Raw genomic sequence first — 22,245 nt, 5'->3', positions numbered from 1 at the left:
ATCCTGAAAAATTCTTTAGAATCTAAAGCAGAGGTTATAATATTTTTGGCAATGCAATCAAACTTGGCCTTTTCAATTTCTTCATTAGTCCATTGGGAACAAGGATTTTTAATAAAAGATCCACTCTTTTTAATCTTAGGAATGAAAGGGTCATTTTCAATTCCATCCCAAATTCCTTGATCAATGGATTCAACAAAAATTTTCATTCTAGCTTCCCAATACTTATAATTCAAACCACAAAACAAAGGTGGTCTGTTAATTGAGACACCATCCCCAAAAGGTAGTTTTTTAGTCATAGAATAAAGATTTTAGGATCAAACTTGAATATTTTTCAAGTACCAAGCTCTGATACCAATTGTTAGAATATATGGCCTTAAACGAGAGGAGGGTGAATTGTTTAAGAGAGGTTTTTGAAATCTTTTAAAAGTTTAACAAAATTCTTTGTATGAATCCAGAACAGAAATCAGGTTAGCCAAGAACAAGATCAATAAAATAGCAAAGCAGCAGAAAAATAATTGGTTGTTTCTGCGAAACAATTGGTTGTTTATACCAATAAAAACTAAAAACAGAATGTAAATGAGTTTAAGGGTAAGAGAAAGATACACCAACAGTTTATACTCGTTCACTCTTAAACCAAGAGCTACATCCAGTCCCCAGAAAACCATTGGGTAATCCACTAAGTAATCAAACCAGATTACAACACACAATCCACCAAAGCACTCACTTTGGCAATTCACACACCAAGAGTATTGATCTTGACTACCTCAAGAGCACACAACACCAAAAATACAGAAGGTTGAGAAGAGATTACACTTGTTTACAGAACAATCTGAAATCAATACAAATGCAATCATATTCCACTCTCTTAGAAAACCCAAAGCTTTGATGTGAATGTTCAAATCTTGAATCAACTCTTTCACAACTGACAAACTCAAATTTGTTTCTTCATTGTTTGAAAACATAAACAAACTATTTATATTTTCCAAAGATTGGTCAAAGCATTTAATGAATGAGCGTATTCAGTTGGAAATCATTTAAAGAACATTCAACCACAAAAATAGAATTATGTTAGGATTTTCAAAGAAACAATCGGTTGAAACCACAAAACAACCGATTGTTTGGTTTGGCAGTTAAGTCAACCAAACTTAAACAATTTTCAACCTTTTCAAAAACTCCTAGGAGTAAAACAACTGGTTGATTCGACAAAACAACAGGTTGTTTTTCACTTAGTTTGAAAAACACTTTATTTTAAAAAGGATTTAAAACACATTAGCTTTAGATTCTACAAAGGAGTGGATTACATATAAAACTACATAGATCCCTCCCAAAACACAGCAGCAACACAACCTTGCATCAAACACAAAGGATTTGGATTCTTCAAAGCATAAATGAATTCTTCAAAGCACTTGATCACTCTTGAACAACAGATTTCTCAAAACAACCGGTTGAATTGGTTTGACAGCAAAGTCAAACAAAGTTAAGTTTTTCAAATCCTTTTCAAAAACCACTAAGTGTAAAACAACCAATTGAAATGATAAAACAATTGGTTATTTTTTTCACTTCTTTAGAAAACACTCTTTTTTCAAAAGATCTTGATTCAGACTACCCATAACACACACACAAGTAGCACCCAGGCCTTCAAGCAATCCTCATAGATTTGGAGACATCAAAGCCTATCTTCAACAATCTCCCCCTATTTGATGAAGACAAATCTCTGGTTTGCTTGTGTTGATCTGTTTGAATTTGAATGTACCTGCAAAATAGACAAAATGCATGTCCCAGAGAGCAATCATATCCAGGTTCCTCTTGCACCAATGAACCAGTTTTCACCATATGATTTTCATAAAGAAAACCAGCAAAACCAGTGTGAAAAACCAGTGTGAATGAGGTGCACAATCAGAGTTTTCTGCAACAACATACTACACACATACAAACCACAGTCAAACCAGATAATTCTCCCCTTATTTGTCTTCACAATTAGAGTAGAAGAACAAATTATAAGCAAAATTAAGCAAGATTTTTAGAATCAAGAATACCCAATTCATTTCTTATAAAGAAAAACCTGTCCTTGGGAAGTGGCTTGGTGAATATATCTGCAAGTTTTCTTCCAGTTTTAATAAGTTGAACTTCACAATCACCATTGCTCACATGATCTCTTATAAAGTGGTAGCAAATCTCAATGTGCTTTGTCCTTGAATGCTGAATATGATTTTTGGTAAGATTTATAGCACTTGTGTTTTCACAAAGCAAAGGCACCTTGTTGATCTTCAACCCTAAGTCCTCTAATTGCTGTTTGATCCAGAGAATTTGAGCACACCAACTTTCAGCAGCTATGTATTCAGCTTCAGTAGTGGAAAGAGCCACACAAGCTTGCTTCTTCTTATGCCAAGATATGAGACTTGAACCAAGAAGATGACAAGTCCCACTTGTGCCTTTTCGATCTAGCTTACACACTGCAAAATCAAAATTAGAATAGCAAACTAAGTGTATAGGAGAGTGAGAGGGATACAATAAACCAACAGTGGTTTGTGCCCTTGAGATACTTCAGAATTCGTTTTGCAACATTGAAGTGAGATTCTTTTGGATTGGAATGAAATCTAGCACAAAGACAAATTGCAAACATGATATCTGGCTTGCTAGTAGTGAGATAAAGCAAATAACCAATCAATCCTTGGAATTTTGTTTGATCTACTGTTATTCCAACCAAGTCAGCATTCATATGACAACTTGTAGACATTGGTGTGGATGCCTCTTTGCAATTTTCCATTTCAAACTTCTTGAGAATCTCTTTACAATACTTGGTTTGGCTAAGGAAGATGACATCCTTTGATTGCTTGACCTACAACCCTAAGAAAAAGGATAACTCCCCCATCATAGACATTTCAAACTCCCCCTGCATTGCTTCCACAAATTCTTCACACAAACTATCATTAGTAGCACCAAATATAATGTCATCAACATAAATTTGAACTAAAATGATAGTAGATTTGGACATTTTAATAAAAAAGAGTCTTATCAATTTTGCCACTCTCATAGTTATGAGACAAGAGGAAATTTTTAAGTCTCTCATACCACTATCTTGGAGCTTGTTTAAGTCCATACAAAGCCTTCTTCATCTTGTAAACATGATTGGGATTTTGATGATCCTCAAAACTAGGTGGTTGTGAGACATAAACCTCCTCATTGATGAACCCATTTACAAAGGCATTCTTCACATCCATTTGGAACAAATTGAAACCACTAATGCAGGCAAAGGCAAGCAACAGTCTCACAACTTCCAATATGGCCACAGGTACAAAGGTTTTATCATAGTTTATGCCTTCCTCTTGATTGTAACCTTTGGCAACCAACCTAGCTTTGTTTCTTGTAGTCACTCAAACTTCATTTAGTTTGTTTCAAAATACCCATTTGGTTCCAATTATATTCTTGTTGTCAGCTTTAGGAACCAAAGTCCATACTTCATTTTTGATGAATTGATTCAGCTCTTCCTGCATAATAGCAATCCAACTTTCATCCTTGAGTGCTTCACCTTTACTTACTTGTTCTTGAGCCCAAGGCACTCGTAGCCAAAGGCATTGCCGGTTTTATCATCGCTTTAAGATGAAACAGGGAGTCTCATCTCCTTTCTAGCCTCGACATCGCTCAAGGGCGAGGAGGACTTATCTATTCTTTTGTGGCCTCGACATCGTTCGAGGGCGAGGAGGACTTATCTTACCTGTACTGGGTGTCTACGCTCGAGGAGAGACCTGCTCTGGGTGTCCTTAGCGTGTCTAAGCACTTGGGACAAAAGTCACGCTTTGGCGTCCACGCCCGTGGAGAGGCCTATTACAATAGCGTCGTATCGCCCACGGGGTGTCTAAACACCAGAGCAACTTAGCCCTTATCTCTTCGCGCTTGGTGCCCACGCTTGAGGAGGGCCTACTACAACAGCGCCGTATCGTCCTCAGGGTGTCTGAAAACACCAAGGCGAAGTGTTCTAAACATCAGACGTTGGGGCTAGCTGTTCCTACCTGAGGAAGGGGTGAAGGAATCCCTTAACCCCTGCTCAGGGACTAGGCACCCAAATTTTAGCCTACGTCTGATACCGGGGCTAGCTATTCATACCTGAGAAGGGGGTGTCCCGAAGGAATCCCTTATCCCCTGCTCAAGGACTAGGCACCTGGATTTTTAACTTATGTTTAACATCTGATACCGGGGCTAGCTATTCATACCTGAGGAGGGGGCGTCCCGAAGGAATCCTTTAACCCCTACTCAAGAACTAGGCATTCGGATTTTTAACTTATACTGAACATACCTGTTATCTTGCTTTGAATCTGACCTCCGCTCCTTTATCTGGCGATGCCTTATCCTGGCGGCGCCTTGTCCCGGCGACGCCTCATCTTGGTAACGCTTCCTCTTGGCGACACCTCATCTCGGCGACGCCTTATTTTGGTGACGCCTCATCTTGGCGACTCCTTGAATCTTTGTCTTTGTTTCTTTAATCTTTGATCTTACATGAGAGGGAAAAACTAAGGCAGAAATATCTTAAACTTCTCTTTTCTTTATTTGGGTGACCTCATTAAAAAACCCCGGGAGGGAAAAAGAGTGTCCCCTTTACAAAATTTCAACTAAAATAAAACTTTAAATTCGCCGCATTCCAACTACGTGGGATGGGGCCTCCTTCTAGAGTCTCTAACTTATATGAACCATTCCCTTTGGCTTTGATTACTCTGAACGGTCCAGTCCACTTGGAAGACAACTTGTTTTCCAACTCGTAAGGGTGAGCCTTCCTCATGACCAGATCACCAACCTGAAATTGTCGCAGCTTCACCTTAGAGCTGTACTGACACTCCACTCTTCTATTCACAGCCTCAGCCTTAATTCTCGCCTCTTCTCTAGCTTCGTCTATCAGATCCAAGTTCACCTTCCTTTCTTCGTTGGACTCTTCTGCCACGAAACCTAGGAAACGAGGCGAGCTCTCGTGGATCTCTACTGGGATCATGGTGTCCGACCCATACACTAGGCTGAAAGGCGTCTCCATGGTGGAAGATTGAGGCGTGGTGTGGTAAGCCCATACAATCCTTGGTACTTCTTCTGCCCACGCCCCTTTAGCCTTCTCTAATCTGCGTTTCAAACCCCTCAACAAAACTTTATTTTCTGACTCGACCTGCCCATTCGTCTGGGGGTGTTCGACTGATGCAAACACCTGCTTGATTCCTACTTTTGTACACAGCTTCCCCAACTGTTGGCTCGCAAATTGGGTGCCATTGTCTGAAATGAGACGCCTCGGCACCCCAAAACGACACACAATGTTCTTCCAAACAAAGTGTTGTACCTTGTGCGCAGTGATTTGTGCCACTGGTTCTGTCTCTATCCACTTGGTGAAGTACTCGATGACAACGATCAAGTACTTCATCTGCCTTATCGCCAGTGGGAACGGGCCTAGGATATCAATTCCCCAAGTATGGAAAGGCCATGAGCTGTATATGGACCTCAGTTCCTCTGGCGGCGCCTTGTGCCAATCAGCGTGCATCTGACATTGCTTGCAATGCTGGGCGTATCGCACGCAGTCCTATCTTACTGTTGGCCAGAAGAACCCTGCACGTATTACCTTGGATGCCAAGGATCTTCCTCCCACGTGGCTCCCACAAATACCTTCATGGAGTTCAGCCATTATCCTGGCGCACTCGTCGCCACTCACGCACGTCAAGATAGGGTGTGTAAACCCGTGTCTGAATAATATCCCATCCACTAAGGTGTACCTTGCGGCGTTCCTCTTAATCTTCTTGCCTTCTTCTGGTTCCGCTGGGAGGACTCCATCCGCTAGGTATCGCCTGTAAGGGGTCATCCATGTGTCGCCTTTCTCCAAAGCACATACTTGTACACCCTTTTCTTCTTCTGGCGAGGTCGCATAAGTACTGATGCAGGGTGCCCTCACCGTATCTTGACTCAAAGAGCGATGGTACCTTGGCTTTCCTCTTGTTGTACTAACATGAAGAACATCCACCTTGTTGTCCGCAACAAACTTTCGCGGCGTTTTGAGGGTCTCTTGGATTACAGTCCTCTGCCTTCCCCCCTTACCTGAGCTGGCCAGCTTGGCAAGCAGGTCAGCTCTGGCATTCTGCTCCCTAGGGACATGCACCAGCTCAAACGCAGCGAAGGCTCTCTTCAACAACTGGGCGTACCTCAAGTACACAGCCATCTGTGGATCCTTTGCCTGATACTCCCCTGTTACTTGTCCTGTGACCAATTGTGAGTCACTCTTTGCCAAGAGGCTCTGAGCACCCATTTCTTTAGCCAAAAGCATCCCAGCAATCAACACCTCGTAAAGGCTGCTCGATCAACACTCCATTAGGCCCCTCCAAGATTATTCCAGCGCCACTTCCCTGCTGGTTGGAGGACCCATCCACTGAGAGCATCCACTGTGACCCTAACTCCACCTCTTGAGGGTCTCCTCCTGGTGAGAGCTCTGCCACGTAGTCAGCATAGACTTGCCCTTTGATGGACCCCCTGGGTTCATACTGGATATCAAACTCCGACAGTTCTACCGCCCAACGAACCATCCTCCCTACTACATCTGGCTTTTGAAGTACTTTCTGGATTGGGAGGCTCGTCATCATCACCACTGTGAAACTGTCGAAATAGTGGCGGAGCCTTCTGGCTGAGAACACCACTGCTAACGCTGCCTTCTCCAGCGACTGGTACCTCAACTCTAGGCCTTGCAAGGCCTTGCTTATGAAATAAATGGGCTTCTACGCTTGGTCTTGCTCCTGGACCAACACAAAGCTAATGGCCCACTCTGTCACCGCAAAGTATAATCGGAGGGGGACGCCCACTTGTGGCTTGCAGAGCACAAGTGGCGTCGCCAAGTACTCCTTCAATTTGAGGAACGCTGCTTCACACTCATCTGTCCATGCAAAACAGCTATTCCTCTTGAGGCATTGGAAGTAAGGGTGGCCCTTCTCCCCTCCAGCAGACACAAACCTTGACAAAGCTGTCATCCTCCCAGTCAATTGCTGAACTTCTTTAACTGAGGTTGGGCTCCTCATGGCTATAATGGCTTCACACTTATCAGGGTCCGCCTCTATACCCCTTTCAGTGAGCATAAACCCCAAGAACTTCCCTGCTTCCACGCCAAAAACGCACTTTTCTGGGTTTAATTTGAGGCGATACTTTGATATGGTAGCAAACAGATCTTCCAGATCCGTTGTGCTGCCCTCTCTTGTGTGAAGTCACCACCATGTCATCTACGTAGGCCTGCACGTTCCTTCCCAGCATGGGTGCAAGGACCTTGTCCATCAGCCTCTGGTAGGTGGCGCCTGCGTTTTTCAACCCAAATGGTATCACCTTGTAACAGTAGCTGCTTGTCTCCGTCATGAACGCCGTTTTGCTCTCATCCCTTGGATGCATCTTGATCTGGTTGTAACCTGAGAATGCATCCTAGAAACTCAGCATTTTGCAGCCCGACGCGCAAAACTAGCGCGTCGATGTTGGGCAGTGGGTACGAATCTTTGGGGCATGCCTTGTTCAGATCTGTGAAGTCAACGCACATCCTCCATTTCTCATTCGCCTTTTTCACTAGAACTACGTTGGCCAGCCACTCAGGGTATTGTATTTCCTTGATGTGCCCAGCACTTAACAGCTTTTGCGTCTCTTCCTTCACGACGAGGCATCGTTCCTCGTTGAACTTCCTCCTTCTCTGTCGCACGGGGCGAACCTTGGCGTCCATAGTAAGATGGTGGCATAAAAAATCTGGGTCGATGCCCGGCATGTCCGCCGCAGTCCACGCGAATGCATCTAGGTGGCGCGAGATCACCGCAGCTACCTCTTCTCGTTCTTCCTGGCTCAAGAAACGTCCTAATTTGAACACCTTACCCCTTATCTGTCTTTCCACCACGTTGTCTACTGGTTGGGGTTGTTTACTCTGCTCGTTCTCTACGCGAGACTCGTTCACGGGGTCCTCTTCTATAGGCGTCGCCCTATCGGATACATCGGGCATCGCCTTCCCTGACTCTTCTTCCATGGGCGAGGCCTCTCCGTATACTTCTTCCATCGGCGAGGTGTACCGTATCTTCCATCCGTACGTGCATCTTCTATAGGCATTACCCCCGCAGGTGTGGCCTCGACAGGCGTGGACTCCGCAAGCGTCGCCTCTTCCAACGGTCCTAACTCCATTTGCGAATTTGAAACTGGTGGTCGTTCAATCACCATGACCATGCCTCTCTTCGTCTTCAGGCTATTTTCATAGCACTTACGGGCCTCTTCCTGATCTGACTTGATTACGATTACTTTGCCACTAAGATCTGGTAGCTTCATCTTCATGTGGCGTGTGGAGGACACTGCCCTTAATCTGTTCAAGGCAGGTCTGCCTAACAAGATGTTGTAGGCTGAGTTGGCGTTAACCACCAAGTACCGGATTCTCTCGGTGCGTGACGCCGCTCCATCAGTGAATGTCGTCCTCAGTTCCAGGTAACCACGTACCTCCACTGGGTTATCTGCAAACCCATACAAGCATCCAGTATAGGGTCTTAGCAGGTCGGGGGATAACTGTAGCTTGTTGAAGGTCGAACAAAACATGACGTCAGCAGAAATGCCCTGGTCGACAAGAACCCTATGTACCTTTCTTCCCGCTGTGACTATTGAAATGACCACGGGGTCATTATCGTGTGGGACGACATCCCGCAGGTCAGCCCTTGTAAAAACAAGGTCTGACTCCCACAGGTCATCCGGAAACTCCTCAGCAACTGAACTTACTGACCTCACATATTTCTTACGTTCAGAGGCAGTGGGTCCTCCTCCGGAAAAGCCGCCAGAAATGGTGTGTACTTCTCCGTGAGTCGGCATTTCGTGCGCTTGACCTTCCTCTGGTGTCACTGTGGTTGTTGTTGTAGTAGACCCAGCGAGATAATCTTTTAGGAAACCATTCTTCACAAGCTCATCCAACTGATAGCCCAACGCTAAGTAGTTGTTAATATGGTGCCCGAATGCTTCATGAAATTCGCACCATGATTCTTTGTGAGGTCCCAGCACCTTGTCAGACTTCATTGGTGGCCTCAACCTGTCGGCTATGTTGGGCACAACGATGAGGTCTTTAAGTTCCACCACAAAATTGTGCCTTAGAGGTCTATTTCCCTCTCTCCTTCCTTTTGCTCGACCCCTAGGCTGGGTCCTCCTTGCCTCGTAGGTGCGCTTCCTGTCTTGGTTCTTTCTCTCTGTGGCGGCTTCGTGGACCCTAGCGGGTTGTGTGCGCATCTGCACTCTTGGGCGTGTGGGTGCAGCAGTCGTGCATTTCTCGTATGCCTCACCCTCAGAGGCAATGTGTTTTACCGCCCGACGCCTTACTTCAGCAAAAGTCTTGGGGCGGCTGCGATTGAGTGACTTGCTGAAAGACCCAAGACACACTCCTTTCCTGAATGCGTACACGATCATGGGCTCGTCTGTGGTGCCCACCTTCACCACTTGCGCCCCGAAACGGCTTATGTACTCTTTCAAGGTCTCACCTTGATACTGCTTCACGTCAAATAGGTCGTATGAAACAGGGGGTGGGGCCCTGTTGGCTAGGTATTGCTCTTTGAACAGTCGCGAGAGTTGTGTGAAAGACGTGATGTGACCCTCTGGGAGGCTGATGAACCAATCCATGGCCATCCCAGTCAAAGTGCAAATGAAGAGCTTGCACCTTATGGCATGAGAACCGCCTACCAGCATCATCTGCGTGTGAAACGCAGTGAGGTGCGCCTCAGGGTCCTCCATCCCTGTAAAGGTTAGTTTGGGCCCCGTGAAGGTGTTGGGGATCGCTGTCTCTAGGATCGTCTGCGAGAACGGCGTAGAGAATTCTCTTGGTGGGGTGGCTGTCTCAGGCTCGTCTACGTCGCGCCATCCGCGGCGTAGTTCCTCGTTGGTGCGGTGGAGCTCATCGTTTCTCGCCTGAGATGCTGTGAGATCCGCCTGCATGCGCTCTTGCTCCGCTTTTGATGCTGCCATTGCTTCTTGCAACCCTTGCATTATGCCCATGAGTTGTTGCATGGTCATCTCTTCACTCCTAGCGCTTGCGGGTCTAATGTTCGTGGTTTCTGGAAGCCTTCTTGATTATCTGCGATTTGAGAACTGGAATTGGGTTGGAAACTGCAACTGGAACTGGAAAATGGTGTGATGGGACTGACGTTTTATATCGACCCCACGGTGGGCACCAAATGTTCCCGTCGGTTGACTAGGGTCGTCTTTATGCGTGGCTTGTCCTCACGAGCTAGGACACCTTCGTTCTGCTCCATTCGTGAGTACCTGAAAAGAAGTGAACAAAGGGGCGCCCTCGCGGCCGTTTGCACTCCGACGATCAAGTCAGCTAGCGAGAAACATCAAAGGTGACCCACCTCCGTATCGGAAAACCGTGAAAGGATGCTCTGAAGGTGGTCGAAATACTGAATAGCTAGTACTGTGTTGCCCTAATTGTCTGTGCGCATAGTGGGTGCACCGTGAAACAACTAGGGTTTTTTGTGACTCTGTGTAAACTGTGAGAATTAGGTTAAAACTTGGATCCCCTTTCAAACATCCCAAGGCCCCTTTTTATACACCTCTCGCATTTAAAATGTGTTAAAGCGCATTGAAAACGTATAAAAATATCCCTTGAAACGTTCGAATCTTAACTGAATTAACGCGTACCTTAGTGAACATTTAGGAAAGCCTTGATGTTTTCAGTGCTTATTGCCACGTGTTCTTCTGACTTGATCGTTACGCTTCGTGGAGGGCCTTACAACGTCGTAACCCAACTTAGGGGTAATTCATCGTGTAAGTCCCCCTTCTTGGAGCGCATTTGCACAAAGGGGTGATTTTCTGGGTGCCAACTCATGCGCCCCAGCCTCTAATCAGTTGCCCTGAGAGCGTATCTACCTTTCTCTCGTACCATGCACGTGGTTCTCCCCTAAGCGTGGCCCTCTCATGGGTCGTATCTGTCCCAGGGTCTCCCACCGGTGGCGTGGGTACATCGTGAGTCAGGTTACCCCCTACTAGTACTAGAACTATGGCCTTGAAGCCACCTTTCTCTTCTCTTTATTACTGTCCTGAGGTACTGAGGCCTCTCGCGGTGTCGCCCCCTCCACGATCTTTCCTACCCATGGGTATCGGGGGGCTACACCGTCGATGTCTTAACTTGGCAACGCCTTATCCTGGCGGCGCCCTAACCTGGCGACGCCTACACCTGGCGATGCCTCATCCTGGCGACGCCTACACCTAGCGATGCCTCATCCTGGCGACGCCTACACCTGGCGACGCCTACACCTTGGCGATGCCCTACCTTGGCGACGCCTCAAGCGGTCATCTGTTGACTTTCTTCCTTTGAAAGGACCCCTCCATACGTTGACTTTGACTTTGACTTGACTTTGGTCAACGCCCGGGGACGGGACGGTACAACCCCTTACAAGCATATTAAAAATAGAAAATCAAGAGAAAACCTTTGAAAAACAAAAGGCGTGGGAAAAGAGTGTTCCTTCCCACAAGGTCCTTCAACAAAAAAGAAAATTTGAAAATACCTTTGAAAACATGCTTCTTGTTGAACAACCTAGCCTTACCTTTTGTGAAGGAACACTTGCAAGCATAGTCACAAAAGAATAAACCTTAAAAGAGGCTTGCATAGATAAATATGTATTAGTTTACTTTGAATATATGAGATATCACCCACAAATGAAGGTCAAGTTATCTATAGGCAACTACCAAGACGATTTTTTATGTAAGGTAGTCCCTAAAGAAACTTGTCATATCTTATTGAGACAACCATTGCAAAATGATTCCATGATCAATGGTCGTATCAACGAGACTACCTTCACACATAAAAAAGAAACTCGTCATGAAGGAGAACTCATGGGACAAAATAGAGTTGATAAAACTCTAGAGCTTTTAAAGGGAAAACTTTTGTCACCCATGAGAAAATATGTTCAAAGACATTACCCTAGATACATTTCTTGTTTTAAAAATACACCTAAGGTGATGTCTCATGAGCTCTATACTCCTTTACCTTTTGCAAATGATCCTTGGGAAGACATAAACCTCAATTTTATCTTAGAGCTTCCTAGGACAACAAAAGGTTTTGATTCCATTTTCATGGATATGGATAAACTCTTCCTTAGAGAAGTGACAAGTCTTCATGATTTATCTTCAAACATAGTGTTGAATAGAGCTCCAAAATTTGAAAACCATCATTTGAGGATTCTCTTGGAAAAATTTGAAACTAAATTGTTCTTTTCAAAGTCTTATCATCCTCAAAAGAATAGTCAAAATAAAATTGAAAACATAGCTTTTTCTACTATACCTAGAGAAATCATGAGAGACAACCACAATTCTTGGGATGAGTATGCTTTTCCTATTGAGCATGCATACAATGGAGTAGTCCACAAGATTACTCATCTTTCTCCATTTGACGTTGTATGTGAACATAGTCCTCTTTCCCTTTTTAAGTTGTTACCACCTCCTCAAGGAATTATGCCTAAGGAAAAAGTAACTACTATTGGAGATTTTATAAAACATAAGAGGATTAGAAGACACATACAACCTTCAAAAGGGAAATATTGTGCAAAGTTTCCAAAAACAAAAGAAAAACAAAAATAGCAACTTCACACAATTAAGTTTTCTCCAATTGCTGACACTAACTCCTTTGTTTTGTTTCAAGATTCCCATAGATGGACATTTAATCCGAGAGGACTAACCTTGACGACGCAAGAGGCTGCTATTCAAGATTAAGTCTGTAGATCTGAGGATAGATCTTCTCAAGAAGGAGGAGATGATGGACAACATCCAGCCACATTCATCCCCCTAGTTGAAGAAAAAGCATTGGATTTGAGGACAAATCCTTTTCAAGAGGGAGGGGATGATGGAAGAGGCCCCAGCACCCAAAAGAGCGTCTAGGACCAACCTTGCATGAAAGGCAACCAAGAGAGCGTCTAGGACCAACCTTGCATAGAGGGCACCCACAAGAAGCGTCTAGGCCACACAAGAAGCGTCTAGGCCACACAAGGAGCATCTAAGAGAGTTGACATCCAAGAAGGGTGACATCCAAGAAGGCCCAACAAAGTGTAGCTTAGTCTTATTTGTGGTGTAAATAGCATAGCCTTATGAACCTTTGTTTAAATTCTGTAAATTAGGATTAAGGAGGAGTTAACCTAGATTAGCTACGGTTTCTAGAAGATCTCCACTAATCTAGGACGTCCATGTGCAAATTAGGAGGCCATGTGCACCCATGTGCCATGTGCTCCATGTGCCTCCATGTGCTACTCTTTTGTATTTCATTTGGCTTGCATTTGCTCATCATTTCAGGTCCTCCTTAGCCTATAAAAGGAGGAGCCAACCTCATGTATTTCAAGATTGAATAGAGTATTGTTATGCTGCCAAATTTGTGCCATACACTACTCTTTGCCTAGCATCTAGGTTTTAATCTTCACTTCATCACCTTCAAAGGGGCTGGCCGAACCTCCCCAATTCCCCACTCTCATGCACCTTCAAGGCACCCATACTTCCTAGGAAGGCCTTGCTTCATCTCCTCCACAAGCTTCTGCAAGTTCATCACCAAAACGCAAAGAAGAGCTCAAAGGAATGCCATCAGGATTTACTACCACATGTTGAATTTGCTTATAATCGTGTAGTAAATTCTATCACCTCACATTCTCCTTTTTGAGGTTGTCTATGGGTTTAATCCCTTAACACCTCTTGATCTTCTTCCTATTCCCATACTTGATGATGTCTTGTGCAAAGATGGTGATGAGAAAGCTTCTTTTATTAAAAATTTGCATAAAGACATCAAGTTGAGAATTGAGAAGAAGGTTGGCAAGTATGCTGAACTTGCCAACAAAAGGAGAAAAGCATTATTATTTGATGTAGGTGATTGGGTTTGGCTTCATTTGAGGAAAGATCGTTTTCCTACTCAAAGGAAGTCCAAATTTATGCCTCGTGGAGATGGACCTTTTCAAGTCCTAAACAGGATTAATGATAATGCTTATGAGTTAGATATGCCTGATACATTCCTTGGTAGTCATACATTTAATATCAGTGATCTAACTCCTTTTTCTGTAGGTCTCCAGAATTCGTGGTCGAATTCTCTCCAACTCGGGGAGTATGATGGAGATCAAGATCAAGAAAAGGTAGAAGTCGAAGTTGAAGTTGATCAAGAGGATATTAGCTTACCTCAAAGGATTACAAGGAGCAAATTTAAAGAATTAGGAAGTAGTGGTAAAATGTTTTCTCTTTTTGTAGTATCTTTTGTATAAAATGTAGAATGTTTAAATATATAGTTTTTAGAAAGGTGCTTAGAGGGGAACTTTCTACAAGTTGGCCCTTCATACCTCACTATAGGCGCTAGAAGTGGGTAGCATGCAAGAGACTTTTGGTTAGCTTGTTGTGTAAGCTTTGTAAACTTCATGACCGGTCCTTCTCCTATATAAGGAGGGCTTGGGTCCTTCTAAATACAGATTTGATATTGATCGTACTGAAACTCTCCCAAAATTGGTGAGCATTTGAGAGACTTGTGTCTTCTCTTACCTAGTCTTATCTTGAGAGCAATCTTGGAGCCTCAAGTGGCGGCATCTCACTCATCTTGGAGCTTTGCATCCTCCAAATGGCATGTTCCTTTCCAAGGACTCCAACCACATAAGTCTTCTTCTCTTTTCCATCTAATTCATCCATTTCCATGTCCATATAAACTCTTAAAACATGTCTTAGGTCTTTTCTTGCACTTTTATTCGGTTCTTTAGCTTTCTTTCTTATTTTGTTCGGTTCATCTTCTTCTTTACTGTTTTTAAACGGTTCATCTTCTTTCTTTCATGCTTTTGTTCGGTTCAATTCAATTGTTAGCCATTTTACTCGGTTCATTTGATTTCTTGTGCATTTTAATCGGTTCAATTGACAAGAAATGAATTTCTATATGAGTTTTGGTGTGATAGCTCAAGTTTTGGTGAGTTCTTGAATGAAAGAACATTGATCCAATTCTAGAAAAGTTCCTATTCACTTTCCAACTCAAGTTGATTCCATATAATGTCTATGAAACATCTATATCTTGCTATTGGAATCATATCACATGTTGATCACACCAGCTATGTGGAAATGTATAACTAGACTCAAGTATAATGGAGTCAAGGTTGGAAAGGGAAACACTGATGAAATCAGTAAGTTTAACAAGATGCAATTCTATTGCTCTTGTTTGAAAGATCAAGACATTCCCTTTAATCGATTTCATGTAGGACATCTCAAGTTAACAAAGTGTTTTTTGACACACATTAGGCATGGTAGTTAACACCCATGGGGAGTAACCATGCCATGTTAACAGAAAAGGCTTTAATTCTGATGTACTATCTAATGAATAAGATCAAGGTAAAAATCTATATCATAAAAGAACATATGATTAAGTTCAAACGTCTCACATATTACAAGTTTCCATATGTAATTTTAATTTCCAAATTTTTAGAGCATTTTTAACTTGATTTAAAGGATGAGCTGAGAGAAACTGTAAAATTTGGAAGTGTGCTACTCTAATGAAAATGAGTTTTCAAAAGATTAGCAATATACGGATTAGTAAAAATGGTGATGCTACTAACATTTTTGGATCAAACAATGCTGGTAAAGATGTTCAAGGAACTTATATGAATGCATTGGTAGCCTATGTACCATAAGGGGATAGAGGTGAACCATCGTCCAGATTTGAGAGGTTCATGATTCACAGGCTGGACACCATTTGTGCATAACAAAGGGAGTATTTTGAGATGGCTACATCAAAGTTTCAACATTTTGATGATTAGATTTAAGTAGTACAAGAGTAGTTGGCTAAGCTCTATCACCACTTAATCTGTTGTGTTCTATTTTTAATCAGTTTAATTTTCCTATCTGCTGAACACTTTTGTTTTCTAGTTTCTTTTAGGTTATATGGTGCTTGTTGTATGCACCTTGAACATTTTATATTTTCTTTAAGCATCACTATTATTACTTTAACTATTTTTGTATTTGTTGTTCTTTGTTGGACTGGTACATCCATTCAAATAGATCCACTATATTTTATTTTCCCATATTATGTTTGATGAATACAAAGAGGGAGAATATGTTGTTGAAGCTAAAGCTCATGTGAAAATATGCAAGTTAGAGGGAACAAACTAAAGAACTGATGATGTTATTTTTTTTTCACCACTGGTTGCTGCCTACACAAGATAAAGTTTATCAAAACTCAAGACTTGTTGTTAGACTATTTGTCTTCATCAAACTAGGGGAGATTGTTGGACATCTCAAGTATCCAACGTTTGGGTTTGATGAAGCTTTCTTGAAGATTTGCTACTGTCGCAACCAGGATCGCGACAGGCGGATGACGAACCAAAAAAAGATTGTCGTAAAAAATATTAGAGAGATGGAAGTTGCTACCAAAGTTTATATCAGAAAATTATGGAAAAACCAAAAAGATGGTCTGCGAATCAGATTCAGAGTCCGGGAGTCAGTTACACATAAGGTATTAGAACTCTTTACCACATCTGTTCGAAGACGGTACCTTTAATTTAATGTGTAAAATGAGTGTGGTTTCTCTAAATGTTTGTTTTTTTCCCAAAAATAAAAATAGAAAACATGTTTTAAAATAAGAAAAATATTTTTAAAATTTTTATAGTTGGGAGTGGGAATATCGACAAGGGGGGTCGAAAGAGCGAAAAGCCTAAAATTTGAAAGACAAACATGATTGCCCGCGCGTGGCCCCATTTCTCCTCTATCACGTAAACATCCTTCTTCCAATTGCTTGCCATTAATTCTCAACGATTTTAACTCCAATTTAAGCCAAATCAGCGGGTCCCACGTGTGATGAGCTAAGAAATAAAAATGGCTCTCTGTTTTTTTCTTTTCACGTAACAGTTCTCGGAAAAAATTGCATGCCTGTGTTTGGACCTAACTGAGCAAAAGTGCGGGCCCCATGTATTACAAACTAAGAAATTGAATGAAAGCAAACGAAAGTGCCTCTCATGGCGGGATCAAAATGTAAAAACTTCCGAAAACTCACTTTCAACCAAATCTTAAGTAAAATTAAAAATAAAAATATCTTGTACGTTCAACATCACGACAAAGAAAACATGCAGTATTGTCCAAAAACTTGACTATGAACCACCTCACCTGAAAAGCAGAACGGCAAATGGCTGCGAGAGAAAGGGAGAGAGGAAGAGAACGGTGCTGTCGGCGAGGTGCCCGTTGGCGTGTAACTCCTGAAGCGGGTGCATCTGTTTTAAACGACCAAATGTGATGAGCAGAGATGGAGGAGAAGATGTGGGAGTCTGTGGTGTTGGGCGGTAGCGTGAAGAGCAGTGGTGGTGGAGGAGCATCGGTGGCAGGTCCTCGTTGTTGAATGCGAGGAGAGAACGAGACCGTATGTGAGTGAGGCGAGGCGTTAGTAGGATTGCTGGAAATGAAGGAAAAGGGAATGAGTGGTAGGTATATGGAGTGCTATGCGTGAGTGAAGAAGAGAGGATTTGGAGGAGGTTTGTTGTGATATGTCAGAGAAAAAAAGAGAGTGGTGTGTGGAATGTGTGGAGTGTGCCGCGTGAATGAGACAAAAAGAAAAAGAGAAAGTGGTGCTGGACGTTAGTGGGTGGGACGTGCGTGAGTATCAGGTGAGAGAAAAAAAACTGAAAGTTTTGGCATGGTGAGACAAAAAGCTTAAATTGAGCGGGTGCAGAAAGAAATAGTGGGGCAGTGTAAGGTAGAAAATGAGATGGGTAGGGGTGCACGGAGATAATTAGGGGTTGTGGAACGGAAAGTGTGAGATGGACTTAGGGTGTGTGCAGAGAGTAATAAGTGGACAGCTTCTTCCTGCACCTCCATGATTTCTTCGGGCACCTCCATAAAGTTTTAAAATATCAAAATTGTCCTTCAATAGAAAGATAAAAATGAAAATGTTGTTTGTCTGCGAGTGAAAAAAAGAAGAAGTTACATTGTGTGGTGGTGGGGTGTAGTGCAGTGCCGAGTGGTGGTGGTCCTTGAAGTGGTATTGGAGGTGGTGCTTGAGAAGATGGTTGAGGTGGTGCACAATGGTAGTTGGTAGCAGCGGTGGTAGGTGGTGCTAGCATTGCCACCGTTGGTGAGCTCGTCATTCTCATTCTCTGGTAAGTTCTCATTCTCATTCTTCTGTCTTAAATAATTTGTACCGGGATGACCAACCGGTCCATGGACCCGGTCAATCCATGCGTTAAGACCATACTTTAAGGTACGAGGTCGACCACGTGTCATGCGTTGCCGACCGACACAAGGTGCTCAAGTCAAAGGTTGACCCAATTAGCAAAGGTTATCCTATGGTTAGGAAACGACCTAATCCAACCCTAATCACTAAACAACCCCCTAATCCGGCCCAACAGCAAGGGCCCATCAAGGTAATATAAATATCACGCATTCCAAGGAAGAAGGTAAGTCACTATCTACAGTATCCTAACCAGCCGAATACGATACCCCACTGACTTGAGCGTTGGAGTGCCATCTGCAGGTACCCCACCAGCCTGAGGAGCCGTTCAGCGAGGAGGACCGAAGGAGGAAGCGAGACACGACCGACCGAGCGACATCCGAAGACAATAGTTTTCCCAGTCCCCAACCTAGTTCGAGAACAATTGGTGCCCACCGTGGGGCCGAGGAGAGCCAGCAGAAGCCACAGCAGTAGATGGTATCAACCCGCAGCATGGCAAGCATGACCGAAGCAGACCAAACAGCAATGATGATGGCCCTTCAGAAGGAGCTAGCAGAGATGAGGAAGGCGCACGAGGACGCCGCTAAGAAGAACGAGGAGGAAATCAAAAGCCTCCAAGAAGAGAACAAGCGAATGAAGAAGCTGGTCGAGGGGGTGTCGTCCCTCGCCATGACCAATCAGGCCGGCAGGTCCCACGCCACCGGTGCCGGCCTCCAGGCCTTGTAGGACCAACTATCCTATATACAAAATTTTATCTAAACCCGACCTTGTAGGACGGATGATAGGGTGGTCGGTCGAGCTTTCAGAGTTCGACATCAAGTACGAACCGAGGGGTGCCATTAAATCCCAATGCTTGGCAGATTTCGCCGCCGAGCTCCCCAGAAACACAGAAACCTTGCCCAAATGGGTCCTCTACGTGGACGGCTCCTCCAACAAAACGGCTTGTGGAGCCGGGGTCGTCCTCGAGGGGCCTGGGGACTTACTGATTGAGCAAGCCCTCCAGTTCTCCTTCAAAGCAACGAACAACCAAGCAGAGTACGAGGCCATACTGGCCGGCCTCAACTTAGCAAATGACCTAGGCGCGCGGGAGGTCGCATGCAAGAGTGACTCCCAACTGGTCGTCGGTCAACTCAAAGGAGAATTCGAAGTCAAGGAGCCCCTCCTCCAACGATATTACCACACCGTCCGTAACGTCATGGCCAAATTCGACACGGTGGCGGTCCAGCACATACCACGACAGGAAAACGAGCGTGCCGATGCACTCTCACGCCTGGCATCTTCGAAAAAACAAAGCCATCACCGATCAGTCGTCCAGGTGCGACTAGCACAGCCGAATGTTGGCAACGCCGAGTGCATGACAATCACCGAGACAAACACATGGATGACCCCAATCACCCAGTACTTGGAACACGGAACATGCCAACCGGGGGAAGAGAAGAACATCAGACGGCAGTGCGCACGGTACACCATGATCGGCCAAGACCTATACCGTAGGGGGTACTCAACACCACTCCTAAAGTGCCTCACCAAGGAACAATCCCAATACGTGCTACAAGAAATCCACGAAGGGGCGTGTGGGAGCCACTCCGGAGCCTGAACGATGGCGGCCAAGATAATTCGCGCGGGGTACTACTGGCCGACCGTCCATGGAGATAGCGCTAATTACGTCAAGAAATGCCAAAAATGCCAAGAGTTTGGCCCCCTTCACCACCGAAAACCAGAAGAACTTCACAGCATGACATCACCCTGACCGTTCGCCATGTGGGGGATGGACATCATCGGCCCATTCTCACCAGGCAAAGGCCAAACGAAGCACCTGCTTGTCGCGGTAGACTACTTCACCAAATGGATAGAGGCCGAACCACTAGCCACAATCACTGCCCGAAACGTTCAAAATTTCGTGTGGAAAAACATAGTGTGCCGATTCGGCATACCACACTCGATAGTCTCTGATAACGGCCGGCAATTCATCGACCAAGGCCTCCTAACTTTCTACAACGACCTCGGCATCAAATCCCTCACAAGCTCCGTTGAGCACCCACAGACGAACGGACAAGCCGAAGCGGCCAACAAGGTTTTATTGAACGAACTAAGGAAGAGGCTCGGCACTGCCAAGGGAAGATAGATGGAGGAGCTGCCTGAGGTCTTGTGGGCATACCGCTGCACCCCGCAATCCACCACACAAGAAACCCCCTACAGCCTCACGTACGGCACCGAGGCCATGATACCGGTAGAAGTCGGGGAGCCATCCATCCGACGCCAACTCTTTGACGTATCCCTCAACAAGGAAAGTCTGGCGGTCGGCCTCGACCTCTTGAACGAGCTTCGAGAAAAAAGCAAGATACGAGAAGCGGCATGCAAGCTCCAAGCGTCCAGAAGGTACAACTCAAAGGTCCAGCCCAGAAGCTTTCAACAAGGCGACCTTGTCTGGAGAATGCACAGCAACGCTAGGAAGTCGGATGGCAAGTTCTCATCAAACTGGGAAGGACCATTCCGAATCCGAGAAGTAGGAGAAAGGGGGGCTTATCACTTGGAACACCTATCGGGAAAAATTGTACCTAGGACGTGGAATGCCACGCACCTAAAGTTTTACTTCAGCTAAGCATGAATAAAATACACACACTCTTTCCTCGCCCGACCGATCCATCGGTCGGAGAGGTTTTAACGAGGCGTTTCGAACATGGTGTATACAACGAATCACACACACAGTTCGGCCAGGATGTAGCCTTAACCGGCATACCCTCCCGTAACACACACGGTTCGGCCAGGATGTAGCCTTAACCGGCATACCCTCCCGTAACACACACGGTTCGGCCAGGATGTAGCCTTAACCGGCATACCCTCCCGTAACACACACGGTCCGGCCAGGATGTAGCCTTAACCAGCATACCCTCCCGAAACCCGTACCCATCCCAGCCAGGATGTAGCCTTAACTGGCATACCCTCCCGATGCACACACAACGTTCGGCAAGAACCCCGGTTCACCTAAACTCAATAAAATTCGTCAATCGAATTCTCTAAAGAACGACTGACTGATCGAAGTCCGTTACAACCACTTGATTGATTTTAATTATCACGAGTCACTCAGTTGATTTCATCCACCGACCGATTGCTTAGTTCTTTTTACTCAGTTAACTTTACCACGATTTAAGGTTAATTATTCCAACCCACTCGGCTCGTAAAGGCTCGTTCGTCCAGAAAATGCAGAAACAATTGAAGGAAAAAACACTTATATTAAATGAAAAGAGGTGGGGGCCACACCCCGGCCCCAGGGGTCCAAAATTAAAAGCTGACCGCCTAATCTACAATATTCAAAACCTCGTGAGAGGGATCAGCTTCAACTTCTTCACCAGGAGGGTCGGCCGTCGCAGGAACCAAACGACCATCCACAACCTCCATGTCTTGGTCAAATTGACCAGAAGGAGGTGGACCGCCGTAGAGCACCTCGGCCTGTCGGACGGCAAGGTCGAAGTTCTGACCAATAAGCACCATGGTGTCCTCCATGGTCTTCAAAACTTCAGCCTCGGCCGCCCTCTTTGCCTCACGTTCGGCCGCAGCTTCCTCCTCCATCAGGGTGGCCCGACGGTCGGCCGCCTCCAATGCCTTACGAAGGAGAATAACCTCCGTGGCTTTGTCGGCGTCGGCCTTCTCCAGCTCGGCCAACCTGTTCTGGCGCAGCTCCAGCTCGGCCGCTTGCGCACACAACTTCTTTTCATAAGTTGTGTTGGCCTCCACGGCCTGCTTCAGGTTGTGCCCGGCCTCCTGGAGATCGTGCTTGAGGCGCGATATGTCCTTGACCCGGGTCCTCCGAGCGTCGGCCCCCCAGCCGGCCAAAAATAGACCTCGGCAGATCATCTCGATGCCGCCGTCAAGAAGGTCGTCGTCGGGGACCGACCTGATCTACCCCTCGATGTTGGGGGGCAACTTGAAGCTCACGGCCTGTGAGAAGGACCGGTCGCCCCCCACCAACGCAAGCGTTGATCCGCCCGAGGAGGCCAAGGGCACCGCCACCCCCGTCGGAATAGGATGGTTGAACTCGTCGGTAGGTGGGGAAGTCGGTCTAGCTGACCGAGCTGGAGGAGGAGTGGGCATCTGTC

The 22,245-nt window shown here is 45.1% G+C and overlaps 1 protein-coding gene across 1 annotated transcript; it reads left to right on the top strand.

Annotated features, from left to right (window-relative positions):
* The first annotated feature begins 18,926 nt into the window (after positions 1–18,926).
* Positions 18,927–19,745, top strand: LOC137824871 (uncharacterized). The gene has a single exon (XM_068630551.1). The coding sequence runs from the start codon at positions 18,927–18,929 to the stop codon at positions 19,743–19,745; it is 819 nt and encodes a 272-aa protein (XP_068486652.1).
* The last annotated feature ends 2,500 nt before the right edge of the window (positions 19,746–22,245 follow it).

Source organism: Phaseolus vulgaris, chromosome 8 (genome assembly GCF_000499845.2).
Source record: "Phaseolus vulgaris cultivar G19833 chromosome 8, P. vulgaris v2.0, whole genome shotgun sequence".
In the NCBI taxonomy this organism is placed as follows: domain Eukaryota; kingdom Viridiplantae; phylum Streptophyta; class Magnoliopsida; order Fabales; family Fabaceae; genus Phaseolus; species Phaseolus vulgaris.
The sequence above is the reverse complement of the archived record's forward strand: the minus strand, read 5'-3'. Positions and strand labels throughout refer to the sequence as shown.